General features: G+C 46.0%; 1 protein-coding gene and 1 long non-coding RNA gene across 3 annotated transcripts; one reads left to right on the forward strand and one right to left on the reverse strand.

The window, feature by feature from the left end:
• Window positions 1–3,908: 3,908 nt before the first annotated feature.
• LOC134482885 (uncharacterized) lies at window positions 3,909–5,857 on the reverse strand. 2 transcript variants are annotated; one of them, XR_015649719.1, is made up of 3 exons: window positions 5,789–5,857; window positions 5,059–5,210; window positions 3,909–4,563 (listed from the first exon to the last, which is right to left on the reverse strand). It is a non-coding gene; the product is annotated as an uncharacterized LOC134482885 (long non-coding RNA). The 2 variants fall into 2 exon arrangements; XR_015649718.1 differs by having other exon boundaries at window positions 4,173–4,568.
• A 696-nt stretch (window positions 5,858–6,553) lies between these two features.
• Ube2s (ubiquitin-conjugating enzyme E2S) lies at window positions 6,554–10,614 on the forward strand. Its single transcript, NM_001106224.2, is given in 4 exon segments — window positions 6,554–6,688; window positions 7,288–7,435; window positions 8,261–8,451; window positions 10,141–10,614. Coding segments are annotated over 4 exon segments (672 nt in total). The 5' UTR covers window positions 6,554–6,685; the 3' UTR covers window positions 10,471–10,614.
• Window positions 10,615–13,870: the final 3,256 nt, after the last annotated feature.

Genomic DNA, 13,870 nt, shown 5'->3' on the forward strand with positions numbered 1-13,870 from the left:
TGGAACTCAGGACCTCCAGGAAAGCAGAGCACCCGGTGCTATTACCTACTGAGTCATCTCTCCAGCCCAGAGGTCTTTTTCTTTTAAAGGGATGTGCACGTGTGCACACTCCCTCAGCTCAGAGACTTTTAGCCTGGACAAACGTGTAATCCTAGCACAGTACACATCAGGCAACCAGAGGAGATAGCAGATCCTCAGGGCTGCAGATAGAGGCATTACCTGCTGGGATCTGAACTCGTGATCTCATGGGTCCTCATGATTGCAGAGCAAGTGCTTCTAACATCTCTCCAGCCCCAAGACAGGGTCTTTCTTACAAGTAGTTCAGGGGGGTTGGGGATTTAGCTCAGTGGTAGAGCACTTGCCTAGCAAACGCAAGGCCCTGGGTTTCATCCCCAGCTCCGATAAAAAAAAAAAAAAAGAAAAAGAAAACAAGTAGTTCAGGATGTCCTCCTGCCTAGGTTCTGGACATGCCAACAAGACCAGCATTCAAATCATTCTTTTTTTTTTTTCCTGTTTTCTTTATTAAAAAAAGTTTTATTAACAGGATAGTAATATATACCTTTAATCCCAGCACTCTCAAGTCAGAGGCAGGAGGGATTTCTGTGAGTTCAAGGCGAGCCTAGTCTACAGAGGGAGTTCCAGGACAGCAAGGGCTATACAGAGAAACCCTGTGAGAATAAACAAAGGCCCCCCCCCCAAAAAAAGCTTTATTATCGCTTTTTTCTGAGACAGAAAAATGGGTCTTCTGTAACCCTGGCTAGTCTCAAATTGACCATGTAGCAAAAGATGACCTTGAAGTCTGGATCCACTTGCCTCTACCGCCTGAATGTTTGGGATTACACAAGTGTCACCACAGAAGGGTTTATTTTATTGTTATTTTGTTTTCTTTTGTTTCTTTGAGACAGGATTTTTCTGTGTAACCTTGGCTATCCTGGGCTGTAGACCAGACTGTCCTCAAACTCAGGGACCCACCACTCTCTGCCTCCTTTTTTTTTCTTTTCTTTTTTTTTCTTTTTTTTTTTTTTCCGGAGCTGGGGACTGAACCCAGGGCCTTGAGCTTGCTAGGCAAGCGCTCTACCACTGAGCCAAATCCCCAACCCCTCTCTGCCTCCTGAATGCCTCAATTAAAGGTGAGCACCACCACACACTGCTTTACAACTGTTTTTATGTGGTGCTAAAGATTGAATCTAGGGCTTCGTATATGATTGGCTAACACTCCAGCCACTGAGCTACATCCCCTGCCTGGGTTTTGAAGACCTTTTGCTCTGAGAGAACTCCATGATGGGCTACAAACTGGCAGGTTCAAGTTTTCTGTTATCCAGAACTGGAAAAGTCCAAAACAAGTCAGTTCCAGGAAAAACAGGCAGCCAGTGAGGAAGCTGCCCCAACACATAGCTTGAGCCAAGTATAGTTAATCAGCAAAAGTTCCCAAAATCACCCAGAGCCTTAACCAATCACAAAGTCACCCATACCCCTGGAGAAAGAACTAACTAAGCAAGGGAAAGAAAGGTAAAAGTCACCTACTCCTACTCTAACAACCTTTAAACTGACCTAGCAAAGTCCACGTGTCTTCCATCCTGGGATGCGGTAGACCCCTGCGTGCAGCTTCTCTGCAGAATAAAAGCTCTTTGCCGCTGCACACTATTTGAGTCTGGGCTGTCGTTCCTCTTGAATGACTCACAGACCCTTACAGTTGGACAGCGCCAACTTTAACCCAGAAGGCCTGTGTCAAGTCCATGTGTGAGAATAGACTTGTCCCTATCCTTGGCATTCCATTGTAAATCCTGTGAGTGTGTGCGTGCGTATAACAAACATCCCATGTGTGTGGAGGCCAGCAGGCAATTTTAGATAAATTGCCTCCCCAGTACTGGTATCAAAAATGAGTGCCACCTTTTCTGGCTTTTTACCTGAGTGTTGGGGACTCAAACTCTGGTTCTCATCTTTATCCCTAGTCCCTGTGGTTACTTTGGATTTGCATCAGACACATTGGTTTTACAGCTCTGAAAGAAAGCCTCAATGCTAGGTGTTGGAACTCAACTTTGATCCCAGCAGTTGGAGGCAGAGGTAGGTGGATCTCTCAGTTCAAGGTCAGCCTGGTCTACAGAGTGAGTTCTAGGACAGCTAGGGCTATACAATGAAACCGTCTTGAAAAAAAAAAGAAAGAATGTTACCAAATGCAGACCCTCTGTCTTGTGCTCTGGGCTTGTCACTAGACGGAGCACCTGGCCCACTGACAGACACTGATAAATCACTGGAGCCCCTCCTCCCAAGACGACTAGGGTGCTCTGTCTACTTTGTACCCAGGGGTGCGGTCACAGGTAGAAAGACAAGAAGTGGCTGCTTGGAGAGACTCAGGCTGCTATAGGGCACAGAACTTTCTAGAATCCACATACCACACAAAAGGATGTGCAGCCTCCCCGAGAAGACAGGAAATAGAAAAGAACAGTGTCCAGGATTGCTACAGACTTTGAAGACTAATATCCAGGCCCACTTCCGATACCAACTGTGTCCTCTGCCATCAAAAGCCCGTCTACAGACTCTTACACAGCTTCTCAACTCTCAAATCAAATAGCATCTTCTTGCTGTTGTTGTTGTTGTTGTCTTTTGTTGTGAGACAGCTTTTCTCTGTGTACAGCTGGCTGTCCTGGAACTCACTCTGTAGACCAGGCTGGCCTTGAACTCACAGAGATCCAACTGCCTCTGCCTCCCAAGTGCTGGGATTAAAGGTTTGCACCACCACCACCTGGCAATGTCACCTTCTTTTTTAAAAAAATTTTGTGTGTGTGCCTGCATAAATGTATGTGTATTAAGTGTGTGCTGGTACCTGAGGAGGCCAGAGAGGACACTGGATCCCCTGGACCTGGAGTTACAGGCAGTTGTGGGCAGTCTGATGTGAGTGCTGAGAACTAAACCTGGGGCCTCTGTGAGAGCAGTGTTTTTATTCCCTGGGCTCTCTCTCCAGTTCCAAATGTTACCTAGTCAGTGAGAACTATCCTGTTTAAGACTACTACAGCACCTAGCCAGCATTCCCGAACCTCCAATTTTGACAGCAATTCACAACCTCTGCATGAGTTGCTTTTCTCATTTATGTGACAAAATACCAGATGGAAGCAGGGTCTGTGTGTGTGTGTGTGTGTGTGTGTGTGTGTGATGTATGTTCATATGTGTCCCTATGTTTGAGCACAGGCTTATGTGTGCATATCCTGTAAGTGGGTCAGCCCTCATCTATACCTTGTTTGCAGCAGGGGCTCCTCTTTGGTGCTGTATACACCAGGCCAGCTGACTTCCCAGCTTCTGGGGATCTCCTTTTTTTGCTTGGAGTTATAGATGCATGCAACTATACCTGGCTTTTACATGGATTCTGGGAATTTAAGATCAATTTATTCTTGCAAGGCAAGTACTTTATCCCTCACCTTGTTTGGTTTGGCCTTTTCAGTCTCATGTAGCCCAGGCTGCTGGATTGTAGGCAGGCCATCTACCACTGAGCCACACGTCTAGCCCTTCACTGGCAGAGTCTAGGCAGCTGCTCTACCACTGAGTCATCACTCCAATTCATATCTTTTCACTTTGGTCCTCTGAACACTATTTTTTTTTTTTTTTTTTTTTAGTTTTGATGAAGTCGAATTTATTTCTTTTTCTTTTGCTGTTTTTGGCAGTAGGTGTAAGAAACCATTGCTTAATCCAAAGTCATAAATAGTTACCCCTATGTAATTTTGTTTCGTTTGATTACTAGTAATGATGGAGTCAAAAAGGATTGGTTAGCTCCATCAACTTGAGGCCTGTAGTTCATCTCCATCCCAGGAGAAAACCTTAAGGCAAGAATCTGTAAAATAAGGGGACTGGACTGTGATTACTCTAAAAACAGTGAGACCTGGGAGAATGGAACTAATAAATCAGGCAGACTAAAGTTTCAGGCAATAGCCACCTTTATTCATTGCCTCAGACAATTTATACCAGTGGTTCTCAACCTTCCTAGTGCTGAAACCCTTTAACACAGTTCCTTAGGTTGTGGTGACCTCCAATCACAAAATATTTTCATTGCTACTTCGTACTGTAGTTTTGTTACCGTTATGATATGTCATAATGTAGGTATCTGTGTTTTCCAGTGGTCTTAGGCAGCCCCCGTAAAAGGGTTGTTCAACCCCCGACTCAAAGGAATCAAGACCCACATGTTGAGAAATGGTGATTTATATACTCTGAAGGTTAAGAAAGGTTACAGGAGTAAAGGTTTCATGAGTTCAGGCTGTGTACAATCACAAGAACAAGTCATGCAAAACAAAAACCTGTTTTCCACAGAGCCATATAAAAGACAGTTTAAACCTGTTCTCCATAGAGGCATATAAAAGACAGTTTAAACATTTGAGTAACATCAGCAACCAATAGGGGTAATCTGAAGCAAATTCACTCCAAGCTGCTACATCTGGGAGAAACACAGGACTACAAAAACACATTCCAAAAACAATTCCATGTTTTGATGAAATAGAAGTCACAAGACTCTTATCTTTTCTTGGAGTGTTCTCACAAGCACTCAGAATTCTCCTGGCATGATTCCATTCCTGAACCCTGTTCTGACATAGAACAAATAGGTTGGTGGTTAAGAACATTGTTGCTCTTTTTTTTTTTTTTTTTTTTTGGTTCTTTTTTTTTTTTTTTTCGGAGCTGGGGACCGAACCCAGGGCCTTGCGCTTCCTAGGCAAGCGCTCTACCACTGAGCTAAATCCCCAGCCCCTGAACATTGTTGCTCTTACAGAGGACCTGAGTTCAGTTCCCAATATCCACATGGTGGTTCAAACTATCAGTAACTCCAGTTCCAGAGGATCTGATACTCTCTTCTGAACTCCCTGGGCACCAGGTATGCATACTGTGTACCTACATATATACAGGCAAAACACCGATATGCTCATAATAAATAAAATAAAAAATAGGTGAATGAAAACAGGTTTCCTAAGAATTATGGCCAGATCTTGTCAGGAAAGAGGGTTTTTAGTTTCTTTCTGCTTTCCCTCTAGCAAAGCTACCATTTTACAGAAAATAAGAAACAAGACTCAGGAAACGTACTTCTGCAGATTTAGCTGTGAGATAGGTTGTCAGAACTGAAATCTCTTCCTGGGAGATGAAGTCCTACTGTTCTGAGGTCAAAGCTTCAGTTTGTTCTCTCCCCAGCATGGGATTCCTGGAGATAGTTTAATTCTCTCTAGATCTCTGCCATGCTGTCACAATTGGATTAACACTTCATGGTTATTAAGAGTCACTGGGAGTATATGTAAGGACAGGTCCAGGAGGTTAAGGGTGAGGGAAGAGATGACCTCAATGTGGACAGCACTATCCCATACACTAGGGGACGGATATAAAAGTTATGAGTCAAGGGTGTGGTGGCATATACTTTTAATCTCAGCACTCAGGAAGATGATCTCTGTGAGTTCAGGTCAGCCTGGTCTATAACTCGAGTTTCAGGAAGGACAGTCAGGCCTGCACAGAACAACCCTGTCTTGAAAAGCCCAAACAAAACAAAGCAACCCCACCCACCCCACTCCGCCTCCCTAAAAAAGGACTTCCAGGCCAGTTATGGCTAAATAATGAAATTCTCTCAAAAACGTAACAGAAGTGTATAGGATCTAGATGCCAGTCATAAAAGCCCTCAATAAGAACGTGGGACGTCCCTGGCTTCTTCCTCTGGCATCCCTAAGAATCCCAGAGTTTACTAGCCACTAAAGAAACTTAAGGGTGGCAAAGGTCACAAATCATATGCTAGAGGACCAGGAAGTCCAAGCCCTCAGAGTCATCCAACCTGATTTTCTGAGGGCTGCCTAACACAAAACAGGAGCACAGAACAAAATGGCGCCACATAGACAAATACACACAGACTTCCGCCTTTCCATAGCTTCCAGGCGAGGTCGCCCGCCTCCCAGAATAATATTTGCATACACAAAAGAAATTTAGACATTTCATTGGTCAAGGGTGGAGTCTATCACGCTGAGCTGGCTTCCCATTAGTAGCTCTCCATTTCTACCCGCCCCACGAGTCCAGACGCCCCACTTTATTGGTCAAAGACCCTTCCGTCACTCCTTTAACCCTTCCAGTCCCGCCTTCCCTCGCCCTGCCCCTTCCTCTAGCTAACCGTTAGTTGCGTGCGCGTCTTTCTCCATGCAGGAGCGCGCGCGCACGCCAAGTCGTGGCGGCGTCTCATTCAAACGGTCCAATCAGCGGCCGCGTCGCCTCTGCGGGTTTTTTTTTCCCCCCTTTCTCTCTGCTCGGGGTTTTTAGCCGCTTGGTTTCCTCAGGTCTACTCTTCTGCTGGCGCGAGCCCTCATTGGATAACCCTCTTCACAAACTTGGTTCGAACTTCTGCTCCTATTCTGAGAAGAGCCGGGGGGAGGGGGAGGAAAGCGCATTGACCGCCAAGCAACGTGCGCGTTGACGTAGCAGCCCAGACGTGCCGTGAAGGGCGGGGCCTGCGGGTAGCTATAAAAGTGCGGTGTTGGGCGCGCGGCCGGCTCAGTACGGACGGGCAGACGTAACGTTGCGTGCGTTTTGTAGCGGGCGTCGGAGTTAGTGGGGAGCGGAGCGGGCCCTCGGGGGCCTCGCTAGGGCCACAGCGGCCGGCAGTTGGGCCCCCCGCCCCGGCCGGCGGTCCGAGGAGTGCAGGAAGGGGGCCGGGGGGACCCGCCCCCGGCCTGTTGAAGTCATGGTGAGTGAAGCGGGAGGCCTGAGGGGCGGTTGGGGACTCTGGCAGAAGAGGCGACTGCGGCGTCCCAAGTGTTTTTTGGCCAGCTTCTGAGTGCTTTGGTGGCAGGGCTGGAGGTCCAGAGCCAGGAGTCGGCCCCAGGGCCTTTCTACAGACGATGAAGGAGCCCAGGAGGCCCTCAGAATCTTGGGGAGGGCTTTGGGTGCCTTGCGGCCCGCCCATGGGTGTTTTCAGGATCAAGACATCCCGCCGCCATTTCGCCCAGGCTTTTTCTTTCTTGATTTTTTTGGGGGGATTGGTGGGGGTATTTCAAGGCTAAGTAGGGGAAGGGCTCCGGTTAGGCCTTAGGCCACCTAGAACCAGTGGTGGACCCATGCGCGTCGTAACGAGCGGTTTTGAGAGGTTCGGGCACGATGAGCCACGTAGAAGCCTTTTCTGAAACAACGTCGTGTTTCTTTGGGGGCAACGGCCAGAAGCACCCTAGGTCTACTTGACTGGCAGTGATTGACATCCTCGTACCTATAAAGTATGGATTCTGGTATCCAGCATCCTTAATCCCAGATATTTCGGGCTGCTCACTCTCCTTTTCCTTCCGCGCCTAGAACTCCAATGTAGAGAATCTCCCTCCCCACATCATCCGCCTAGTGTACAAGGAGGTGACAACACTGACAGCAGATCCACCCGATGGCATTAAAGTCTTCCCCAATGAGGAGGATCTCACCGACCTGCAGGTTACAATCGAGGGCCCTGGTGAGTGTGGGCACGGAAGGGAGGGGCCACTTGACTGGATTTCTTCTGTCTTCTGTTGTGTGGCTGTGGAACAAACAGGATTCAACCTCTTGGGTGCTGGTAACAAAGTGTGGACTTTTGCTTAGGCTTGGATTAAAGCTGTCCCAAGTGTGACTTTCTAGAGACCTGCGGATGCATATAAATTAAGCAGAAATAGAAAGTGTACCGATCACCTGTCAAGCGTTAGGGCAAACGAGACTAAATGAAAACGCATTGTGAAGGAAAACAGGTGGTAATAAACTGATTCCATGTATTAAGTAAGCCACTTAGGTTTTTCAGACCTAATTTTTCAACTGAATTTATACAAAGTCAGCTAAAAATCAGTTTCAAAATCAAGTGTCTGGTCTGTTAGTGCTAGGGGTGTGGAAGATGTCTACCTGGTCTGCTGTTAGCTAGTATAGCTACTGCTGGTGGGCAGATCATCTGTGATTACCACTTTTGACCCAAGCAAGTAGGTAAAAGAAAACATACCTCATGAGGTTGTGGAAAAGCTTGGGAAATGGTTAGCCGGAAAAGTTGGTGAGTTGGGTTTCTTTATCCTGTAGAGTGGCAAAACTGATATCCAGGAACTGGATGTATGGACTATAGGATGAGGCATGTGATATAGTCAAGTTATAGCAAGATGTCACTTATAGTACCTAGAAAACTTCTTTGTTGCCCTAAATTTCCCCAGCCTGGTGGAGGGATTGACAGACTATCTGCCTTAGCCAGACCCAAAAAAACTGGTCTTTGCAATGTTGAAGGACGTTAGGATATACTAAAGCAGTCCCTTTGTGTCTTCTCCAGAAGGGACCCCCTATGCTGGAGGTCTGTTCCGTATGAAGCTCCTACTAGGGAAGGACTTCCCTGCCTCCCCACCCAAGGGCTACTTCCTGACTAAAATCTTCCACCCAAATGTGGGCCCCAATGGTGAGATCTGTGTCAACGTGCTCAAGAGGGACTGGACTGCTGAGTTGGGCATACGACATGTGCTGCTGGTGAGTTTCTGCCACAGTACTTTGTCTAGTTTTTAAAAATCAACTGTGGAATAGTAGTGGGCAGAATCAAATAGAAAGGAGCTTACCGGGGTTGGGGATTTAGCTCAGTGGTAGAGCTCTTGCTAGGTCCCAAGCTCCAAAAAAAAAAAGAAAGAAAGGAGCTTACCAGCCTTTCTGGAAAATAGTGGAAGGGTTGGCTTATGGCACTAAGTACTGTTCTGCAGTGTCGAGGCAGAGACCTTGACATTCAACAACTGTGGATTTGTATGATAGGGCGGTTTTGTAGAAGGTAGAGAGCAATGTGTGGTTTAGAGAGACTTATTTACATACCATAACTTTCGATTTAAAAGTGTATTTTAAAAGCCCAAACTGGACATGAACTTAACTCCAGCATGGCTATTACATTTTTGGGGGGGGGGGTCTTTTTTTTTCGGAGCTGGGGACCGAACCCAGGGCCTTGGGCTTCCTAGGTAAGTGCTCTACCACTGAGCTAAATCCCCAGCCGCTACATTTTTTTTTTTTTTTTGACCCAAGCAAGTGGGTTAATGAGAAAACTCCCGAGAGCTGGGTTTATAGGATTGTGCCACCCTACTCAGCTGAGTGTTTACCTGGGGCTGTGCCTGGGACATTTTGTGGGACACTATTCAGCATCTTCTATGTACAGGACTGTACCACCATTCTCCCTACTCAGTTGAAGTGGAGGTAACTGATCTAGGACAGTTCTCCAAGGTCTCTAAAGGCCACTTAAAGTAGTTAGGTCACCTGATACCACCTTTGTACCTCCCATAGGTTTTTTTTTTTTTTAAATTCCTAATGAGCCACTAGGGCTGATGGTTGTGAAGATAGAGGATTGGGGTTTCCTTCAGGGCACTTGGGAAGGATTAAGCTCTAAGGTAAACAACCCCAAAAATCTTTCCTGTTTTGCCTTCTTTCCTGGATGTTGGTTGGGCCTGGTTCTATCCAGAGTACTGGGAATGCTAGATGGCTATTGGCTGTGCTTTGGGGGGGCTGTTAAAAAGAGGGGCCTCTAGTTTGGAGGTACACGTGTAAAAGTTGAGATCCATATTCCTTTTCAGCATTGGTAACATCTGCTGACTTGGCTGCTCTGTATGTGTCAGAAGCTCATAGAAGTGTCTGTTAATCAACTTAGCTCAGGACTTTTTTATTCATGGAGCCTTCTGAACTAACATTAGAATGATATGAATTGGATGGATATATCATTTAAGACCTGTGGTCAGTGGCTCCAAACTTGGCATTCCTGGTAAAGCCAATGATCACTTTTGGGTTTCTGCACCTTGCATAGTAGTATGAAACACATAGGAAAACCAAATATAAATTCTCCAATCCTAAAATGCCCTTGAGTAATTTCCCACCTGATGAGGACCTCTGAACTTATGTTCACCTGTTAGAGACAAGGTCAGAGCCACATTAGCTACAGAAAACTGGCTGGAGCACATAATGAGCTTCCTTAGAGAAGGGCCTCTGGCAATATCAGGCTGCACTGCACTTACGTGGCATCAGTCCCTGAACTGTTTGTAGTAACAGGAAAGCAACCTGAGGGTGATTTAAATGAATAAGGATGCTAGCAGACTAGTCCTGATTATGAAGGAGCTGATTTGGGAGTAAAGAGCCAGTGTGGTGACCATGAAGCTGGACAAGCCTCCCTGACCCTAGACCCTTTCTCCACAGACCATCAAGTGCCTGCTGATCCATCCTAACCCAGAGTCTGCACTCAATGAGGAGGCAGGCCGCCTGCTTTTGGAGAACTACGAGGAGTATGCTGCCCGGGCCCGTCTGCTCACAGAGATCCATGGGGGTGCATGTAGCACCAGCAGTGGGAGGGCTGAGGCTTCCCGGGACCTGGCCAGTGGGGCTTCAGCCTCCTCCACTGACCCTATGACCCCAGGGGTCCTAGGAGGAGCTGAGGGTCCCATGGCCAAGAAACATGCAGGTGAGCGAGATAAGAAGCTGGCAGCCAAGAAAAAGTTGGACAAGAAGCGAGCGCTGAGGCGACTGTAGTGGGGCTCTTCTCTCTCCTTCCCTCTCTTCTATCCCCTCCCACTCTGTCTCTAAGTTATTTAAATTATGGCTGGGGTGGGGGAGGGAGATGGGGGGGCACCAGAACCTGGATTTGGTTTTCTAAATAAAAAGTTGGAAAAGCAATTTCTATGCCTGAAGTGTCTAGGACCTCTGCCTGTATTGTGGCTTAGAGCAGCTGACATTCTGCTGCCCCTAGTCCAACTTGCTCCAATTAGGATTTGAGTCACACCTTTGCCCTGTGGAGTACGGCTTAGAATCTAAGCTGGAGCAGGAACCCACTATCCCCTCTAGACCAGTGATTTTAACTATAATTTTGTTGCAGTGGTATAAATATTTTTGGAGACAAGCTTGTCTAGAAGTCAAAGATCCATAGGTGTGAAAACTACTGCTCTACATAATCTGGTCCTGAATTGGGCAAAGTTACATCTCCTATGTAACATCTCATCCTAACTCTGGCTTTAAATGATTTTTTTTCTTCCGTTGTATTAGTCTGCACCGTGTGGGTTTTTTGTTTTATTTTAAATTGTAAAGGCCAAAACATGCCTTTAAAGACATATTCAAGGTTTGCCTCCTTAGGGTTTTACAGGACAGAATGAAATGTCTGCTGGCCTTAGGAGGTTAGCCCATTACAATATTGGGTGTTTTTGTTTTGGTCTTACTGTGTAGCTATGGCTGGCCTAGAATGAGTATATAGGTCAAGTTGGCATTGATCTAAGAGACCTACCTGGCTCTGTCTCTGGTTGCTGAGACTAAAGGCATGCTCCACTATGCCCATTTAAATGCAATTCGTGTAGCACTAGGGCTCTAGGAGCTACCCTACCACATTAGCCTATCAGGACTGAGTAAGGCTTTTACCTCTTGTTACTTCAAAATTCCAGATGCTGAGGCTGGGGAGATAGCTCAGAAGAGCCATTGTTGTCTCTGGCAAAGGACCTGGGTTTGATTGTCAGCACCCATATAACAGTTTACAACTAACTTCAGTGTCAGGAACTCCAGCCACTTCTGACCTCCCATCAACCCCAGGCACATGCATGGTACACAGGACATACAATCAAGCAAAATGTGAAAATTTAAAAAAAAAAAAATCGGGATTGGGGATTTAGCTCAGTGGTAGAGCGCTTGCCTAGCAAGTGCAAGGCCCTGGGTTCGGTCCTCAGCTCCGAAAAAAAAAGAAAAAAAAAAGGAAAAAAAATCCCTTCAGATACCTAATAATTTGAAACCCAGGGCCATGGTCTTAGGGTTTTACTGCTGTGAACAGACACCACAGCCAAGGCAAGTCTCTTAAATAAAGGACAACATATATTTGGGGATAGCTTACAGATTTAGAGGTTCTGTCCATTATCAAGGTGGGAGCATGGCAGCATCTAGGCAGGCAGAGCTGAGAGTTTTATGTCTTTATCTGAAGGCTGCTAGTGGATGACTGGCTTCCAGACAGCTAAAAAGTAGGATCTTAAAAGCCAATGCCCATAGTGGCACACCTACTCCAACAAGGCCACACCTCCAAATCGTGCCATTCCCTGGGCCAGGCTCATACAAACCATCACAGCCACTAATGGGAGTGATAACCTGTCTCGAGTTCTGTTAATATAAGTGGAAGAGATTCCAGATCTATGCACCAGAGGGCAGTATATGCTTTCTGTTCATGTCCTTATGGTATTTTTGAACCAGTTTTGTCATGGGGAAGGGAGGAATGAAAAGACCGCTCAAGTATATGGGACTCTTTTCAGAGATAGTAGGTTCCTAGCACAACTACATAAAACTCCAGCTCTAGAGGATTTGACACACACAAAGCTTCAAAAAAGGATGGTGAGATGGCTCGTGGATAAAGGCTGTGAAGCCTGAAGACCTGTCTGAACACACATATTGGAAAGACTAACTTCCACAGGCTGGACCAACCACAAGCATGAGATGGTACATGCGATTTAAAATTATTTTAAGGTAAGGGATGTATCAAATAGTGGAGCAAGTAGTAAAACAAAAACAGTTGCTGTGTATGGCAGCCCAAGCCTGTATTCCCAACTCTCAGAGTGTGACACCAGCCTGCGTTTGGAGACCCTGTCTCCAAAAGAATGAAAAAATATGACCCTTGATTAAACAGGAAGCTTGCTCTTGCATCCTACTTCTGTTGTCTGGAGTCTTGTCTGCATCTCATGTAAGAAAAACAACCAAGAGCTTTATGACCCGAGGTTCCTACTGATAATGAACTGGGTTTCCTATCCCAGTAATGACCGTGGGGAGAGGGCCATCAGAACTAAGTCTACAGTTCCTTAACCTACAGAGGTGTGGAGACAGCCAAGCAAATCAAAGGAATGAAGCAGAAATTAATAGTTATGTCAATGTTTTGATAGGGCACATAGGTGAAAGGGTATCTTCAGACAGGTGAAAAAAGTTCTGCTGGAGGAGACACTGGGAATGTTTTCCTGAAGCACACGCAGGTGAAAGGATGTTTTGATATAGCAAACACGTGAAAGGACCCTGTGATGTAATATAAATGACTCCATAGACAGTAGGAGACGAGCACTGAGCCTTGGTTTAGTTTGCCTTGTCTCACTATTCTTCGATAAAGATACGCATATATTGGTTCGCCTTAAATAGCGTTGTTGTGACATCATACAGAAACGGAAGAACTGCATGCAGCTTCTGAGGCCTTGCCTCAGACCATTGGCAAACCTTGTAGTTTCTTCAGGATTGAACCTACAGCTGCTGCTTCATGCCTGGTGTCTACCTACTGAAAGGACTGAACTATAGCTGCTGGTTCATGTGGTAGCTGCCAGCCTAAAGGACTGATCTGCAGCTGCTGAGTAGTAACTGGTGTTTGCTATGCTCGCCCCCAAAGAACCATTGCTGAACAGGTCCACTTCCCCAATATCCTAATAACGTTTCACTTCTACCACTGCTGCCTGGTGGGCTAGAGGAAAGGTTGAACCCTTATTAAAAGTAATCTGCAAAAAAATTATGCCTACAAAGGACCGTAAGAAAATACCTTCAGGGGCTGGAGAGATGGCTCAGCAGTTAAGAGCACTGACTGCTCTTTCAGAAGTCTTGAGTTCAATTCCCAGCAACCACATGGTGGCTTACAACCATCTGTAATGAGATCTGATAATGAGATCTGATGCTCTTTTTTCTGGTGTGTCTGAAGACAGGGACAGTGTACTTACAGTAAAAAAAAAAAAAAAAAAAAAAAAAAAAAAAAAAAAAAAACTTAAAAAATATTTTCAGGGGGCTGGAGAGATGGCTCAGCGGTTAAGAGCACCCGACTGCTCTTCCAGAGGTCATGAGTTCAATTCCCAGCAACCACATGGTGGCTCACAACCATCTGTAAAGAGATCCGATGCCCTCTTCTGGTGTATCTGAAGACAGCTACAGTGTACTTATATAT

This window comes from Rattus norvegicus, chromosome 1 (genome assembly GCF_021556685.1).
Source record: "Rattus norvegicus strain SHRSP/BbbUtx chromosome 1, alternate assembly SHRSP_T2T, whole genome shotgun sequence".
Taxonomy (NCBI): domain Eukaryota; kingdom Metazoa; phylum Chordata; class Mammalia; order Rodentia; family Muridae; genus Rattus; species Rattus norvegicus.